The 5431-nt window shown below is 38.1% G+C and overlaps 1 protein-coding gene across 2 annotated transcripts; it reads right to left on the bottom strand.

Annotated features, from left to right (window-relative positions):
- Positions 1-879: 879 nt before the first annotated feature.
- On the bottom strand, positions 880-4939 carry LOC107696470 (oxidative stress-responsive serine-rich protein 1-like). 2 transcript variants are annotated; one of them, XM_016496814.1, is made up of 4 exons: positions 4339-4939; positions 2919-3024; positions 2688-2798; positions 880-1635 (listed from the first exon to the last, which is right to left on the bottom strand). In XM_016496814.1, exons 2-4 carry the CDS (start codon positions 3002-3004, stop codon positions 933-935), a joined length of 900 nt encoding a protein of 299 aa, XP_016352300.1. In that variant the 5' UTR covers positions 3005-3024; positions 4339-4939; the 3' UTR covers positions 880-932. The 2 variants fall into 2 exon arrangements, with proteins under 2 accessions (XP_016352300.1, XP_016352299.1); XM_016496813.1 differs by lacking the exon at positions 4339-4939 and adding an exon at positions 3475-3850.
- Positions 4940-5431: the final 492 nt, after the last annotated feature.

Genomic DNA, 5431 nt, shown 5'->3' with positions numbered 1-5431 from the left:
GACTCTTCTGTAGTTACATCGTGTACTAAGACCGACGGAAAATGAAAAGTTGCGATTTTCTAGGCCGATATGGCTAGGAACTATACTCTCATTCCGGCGTAATAATCAAGGAAATTTGCTGCCGTACCATGGGCAACTTTTCATTTTCCGTCGGTCTTAGTACACGATGTAACTACAGAAGAGTCAAGTTTTAAATAGGAAATATTTTGAAAATCTTTGGTCATTTTTGAGCGAGATGCTAACGGTCTAATCAGATTCAATGATCTATGCTAAGCTACAGCTAAAAGTGCTACCGCCAGACCCAGAGATCGGCTGAATGGATTAGAAAACGGTAAAACTCAACTGTTTAACTCTATTTTCAAAAAAAGTGGAGTGTTCCTTTAAGTTCCATTAGCAAACCATTTATTTTATGACTTAAAACATAACATATATGAATTTATTATTAATTTCCTGTAGAAATAAAACATCTTGGTGACTTAGCCACTAAAGCAGCAGCAAGATGCAAAACAAGACGTCCAAGACAACAAATGTCATGAACAATCCCCAAAAAGCTGTTTTATTGAGAAATAAGATGACATCACATCCTTGTCATGGTGAACAGAATCATTACTTGGCATTGTGTAAGTTTGCATATATCAGTGAAATCAAACCTGCGGTCTCTGGGATAGACCTTTGGCAACTTTAAAATGTAAACCAAACATAACAGTTATCACGAAATCAAACGAAAACAAAGGAAACAGAGTAGTAAATCACAGAATGAGTCATGCTCCCATGATTCTGGAGAAAGAACATCCAGACAATAAAGTAGAATTGCTTTTAGATAACATCTTCATTACTACCTTTTATTTATTTATTTTTTAAATAAACCATTTTTTTAAAGTACCCAATATCCATCTTTATAATGTTTTAATTTGCTTCATTAAATGTAATTTTCAGGTGTACATCATCTCAGCCATATGCGACATTTTCTTGGGCATGTAAAGGTAATATTCCATGTATCCAGAAAGGTCCTCTATTGTGATGTCATCCACATAGGCGCGGGCCTGTTCGGAACAAGAGCGAGGGGAGCTGGACGTCCCAGCGGGAGTTCTGCTGTTGGGTGAACTGTCCTGCGGGCTGGGAAGCTTCCGCTCGCATTCGGAGATCACATCTCGAAGGCCGGTGAATGAGTACACCTCGACCCCCTGCCAACCGGGACACTGGCATTCCTGCTGCCCGCACGGACACTGACCGGCCTCCTGCAACTTGGACAGAGTTTGAAAGTCAGACGGAACAGCATTACCTTTGCCCGCCTCCCGAGATCCCGGCCTACATCCTAAAGTGAGCCTGTTTTCGGCAGCGCTCTCGTCATCCGAGGGCATTCTGGGACTGAGGGGCAATTCCTGACCCTTGGGAGAAGGGAGGTGGGTTTCATAGCCGACGACACCGAATACAGTGGAGCACGGAGCTGAGAAAGCTACTTCGTTCTTGACGGCGCAGGTGTCGTCGGGCTCTGGCGGGGTCTTGTGTTTGAGCTGTCCAGGAGGGGGAGACATTTTGCTGCAGTAAGTAAACTTTGGAGGATGAAGGATCGGAGATTTTGATCGTCGACGTCGCTGGCTTCTCACAACTCCTCTTGATGACTTTCTTGTGCATCTATAGTAAAGAATAAAGGTGAAAATATTAGTATAAAATATAGCTTTGAGTGATTGTTTTAATCCTATAAAATCTATTTGATACATTAACTTTTAAGGTCTCTACACTTTGCTGAAAAACTTGTACACAATCTACTACATGCCTTTTGTCATCTGATTGATAGTTCAAACTTTTTTATCAAGTAAAAGACCTTTTAGTGTAATTGTAAAACTGTCCACCTTCAGCTTGTGGTTCATGTGTTTTTGCTTTGAAATCTTTACTGATTTTATAAAGTAAACATACGAATAACTTTTATACTGTTAGTAATATTTCAAGATGAAAATGTACTGGACTGAAACAACTTTGATTTGATTATCCACACATATATTATTCATGTTCAAATATGAGCAACAAAAATGATCATCAGGCTTGTGAAGAACACTTATTTGTTCATCTCTCAATCACCATTGCAGTGCATTATATTATGTGTTTTGAAACTACAGAACTTTGATAATAAAATGAAGCATTTAAATATCTTAAGACATATTATTGTGAGATATAGAGTGACAACTTATAACTTTATGTAAGTAGTCCGTTATAAAGATTTCACTGATTTACAAGCTATCTGAATTTCATCTTACTTTCTGGTCATATAAATATCAGCAACTGCACCAAATTGCAAGTTTTTGCTCAATTTGGGTTTAGGTTTGAAAGAAATTGAGCTGTTTTTTCCTCTGAATTCTTACTATATCCTTTTATATGAGCCATAAAGGTCTAACATATCAAAAATTATACTCAACAAAATACACATATGTAAACTTGAATTTTAAAAAAATATGTTAAATAACCTGTTCCATAAAAAAAAAAGAAGTTTTTCTGACTATTACAGGTGCATCTCAATAAATTAGAATGTCGTGCATTGAATTTATTTAATACACGAGTTTCACAATTTGAGTTGAATTACTGAAATAAATGAACTTTTCCACGACATTCTAATTTATTGAGATGCACCTGTATATCCTAAGTCAGGGTTTAAAGGGTTAACTAGGTCAGAATCCTAAAGCAGTCCTCACCCAAGCCAGTTATCTTTCGAGGAGCTCATCTTGGATTTGGCTCCTTCCGGGGTGCTTCGAGCAACCAGTCTGGAAGCCAAAGACTCAGAGACGCGGACTGCGGTTGTGGAACTGGAAAGGAATATACACAATTACCCGGACAGCACAAAAAAAGCCCTCTCTGCCAAAACAGTCAGCCTCCATTTAACTTGTGAGACAAACTAGCTGAAACAAAATCAAAAGACGGCAAACCTTTCAGCATCCACACGAAGTTTCTTAAAAGCGGTCTGTAGTGTCTCCTCCTCACACTCCTTGCCTACTTTCTCCACAGCAGCCATTATGTTAGACAGCCTTAAAACTGAAACCAAAACCATTGAGAGCAAACGCAGTTATAGCAATTATAACACTCAATAACTTTTATCTGAACCCAGCCAGGTACTTTTAACCATTAACATAGGCTTCAAACAATTAGAAGAATATAATAAATTAAGAAAGCCTGCAGTGGCTGAAACTTTATTCAAGCATTTAGAATAACCTTTACATAGAGGTTATAAAAGAACCAATTGAGTATCATGTTATAAAATATTGACTTATTTACAAGCAGAATTCAACATTGTAATGTCCTTTATCATTCATATTGGACTAGTTGACAAGTTATGATTCATGTTGTGAAACGCTGATCACATGAACACTTGTCATTATGAAGCTTAGCATTGCGTCAGGCCAGTTGGCGCGGTTTACATTCGGTGTCTACTTTGCCTGACCAAAATATAGCAACAAAAAAAGACCGTTAGAGAAATATACTTACGGCTAAAGGACCCAAATCCGTGTAAATCCCGGACATACAGGAGTTTGGTTCTCCTGTAATGAGGGTCTGTTCACAAAGCTAACAGGCTAACGTTAGCCAGCCAGGGTGTAGAGACGATATCTGTGAGAAAACTCGCTTTAAATCGCCCGATGACAGGCTGTCGACGGGCATTACGCGATCTAGATATTACGTCTGTACGGTCAATTCTCACAAATGATAGAATAAATCAATAAATCTTACACAATATTCTAGATTTTTCGCTCGCTAGTCTCTTGTTTACACTCAACCACTCAGAGTGACTCTGCAACAACGCAGATCTTGATGACGTAGTGCACGTACACACAAACGTCAGCAGATTACGAATATGCTTCTCATGATGTGCCTTGATTTATTCTGTTTTTTGTCTGTTGTTATTATTATGTAAAAATGTACCTGACCACTAAACCGTGCCCATTGTATCCATTTTTTCTGCTAACAGCCATTGTTTTTCTATAACCCAAATCATCACACAAGCACTGCACACAGCTGAATGTCCTCTAGTGGTGATGAAGTGAATTGTCTCAGGCCTCCATATGCACACCTTGCAAAGCCTGTTTGCAGTTGAAAACACAAAGCCTTGAGTTGTAAAGAAGCCAGACACAAAGTGCATCATAAAGATGGAATTTATAGCAAGGCTGCCATGAAAGCACGGCTTGTATTACTTTGACAAGTTATGATTCATGTTGTGAAACGCTGATCACATGAACACTTGTCATTATGAAGCTTAGCATTGCGTCAGGCCAGTTGGCGCGGTTTACATTCGGTGTCTACTTTGCCTGACCAAAATATAGCAACAAAAAAAGACCGTTAGAGAAATATACTTACGGCTAAAGGACCCAAATCCGTGTAAATCCCGGACATACAGGAGTTTGGTTCTCCTGTAATGAGGGTCTGTTCACAAAGCTAACAGGCTAACGTTAGCCAGCCAGGGTGTAGAGACGATATCTGTGAGAAAACTCGCTTTAAATCGCCCGATGACAGGCTGTCGACGGGCATTACGCGATCTAGATATTACGTCTGTACGGTCAATTCTCACAAATGATAGAATAAATCAATAAATCTTACACAATATTCTAGATTTTTCGCTCGCTAGTCTCTTGTTTACACTCAACCACTCAGAGTGACTCTGCAACAACGCAGATCTTGATGACGTAGTGCACGTACACACAAACGTCAGCAGATTACGAATATGCTTCTCATGATGTGCCTTGATTTATTTTGTTAAAGGATACAACATATTTTGTCCAGATGTAATATTTGAATGTATTATATTTTATTGTATTCTATCTATGTATCTATTAATAATTGGAGCTTTTCAGGTCTAGTTATATGTGCAATTGTATGCCTACAATATGAAGTCTGTACATTTGCGTTTGTTATTTCACAAACAAATAATGTTTGAGGCGCATCTAAATCTGGATTTCTGGATTAATCTCCTTGGTATCTGGGAATCAAATGGAAACCCGCTTTACAACTCAAATACAAGTATTTAAATAACAAGCATTATTTAGTAATCGCAAACTAGTTTGATTGCTCTTTCCTGGCCGGCGATGAGAAAAGTAACAGTTGATAATTCAGACAATGTGCCAAAGCCTGTTGCTTATAATATATGTAACCCTAATTAATTAATCTTTAAAGTAGTTAAAGATGGAAGTTATATTAACAACAAAATGAAGTGATAATGTGGTGAATTTTAAATAATTTCCCTACTTTATTTGAGCAGCTTCTAACATGCAAAAAACTTGGAAATGTATTTAAAAATATTCCAACTTTTCCCCTCGTTTTTAAAATAGGTATTAAACATTCACAAATACAGCCAGTGGCACAAAAAGTTTATGCAAAGCTCATTAAAGCCAGACTCCCGGGGAATGGAAAAAGTTTGGTGAGTTCTTGTTTACTCTTTTCCCCACATGTGCAT

This window comes from Sinocyclocheilus anshuiensis, unplaced genomic scaffold, assembly GCF_001515605.1.
Source record: "Sinocyclocheilus anshuiensis isolate Anshui unplaced genomic scaffold, SAMN03320099.WGS_v1.1 scaffold522, whole genome shotgun sequence".
Lineage (NCBI taxonomy): Eukaryota > Metazoa > Chordata > Actinopteri > Cypriniformes > Cyprinidae > Sinocyclocheilus > Sinocyclocheilus anshuiensis.
Note: the sequence above shows the minus strand (reverse complement) of the source record. Positions and strands in the feature narration are given on the sequence as shown.

Coding starts and splice junctions, on each gene's coding strand:
- LOC107696470 (XM_016496814.1), bottom strand. CDS start 3,004: ATGGCTGCTGTGGAGAAAGTAGGCAAGGAGTGTGAGGAGGAGACACTA. Junction 2,799..2,918: donor CTTCGTGTGGATGCTGAAAG/GTTTGCCGTCTT, acceptor ATTCCTTTCCAG/TTCCACAACCGCAGTCCGCG. Junction 1,636..2,687: donor TCGAAAGATAACTGGCTTGG/GTGAGGACTGCT, acceptor TCTTTACTATAG/ATGCACAAGAAAGTCATCAA.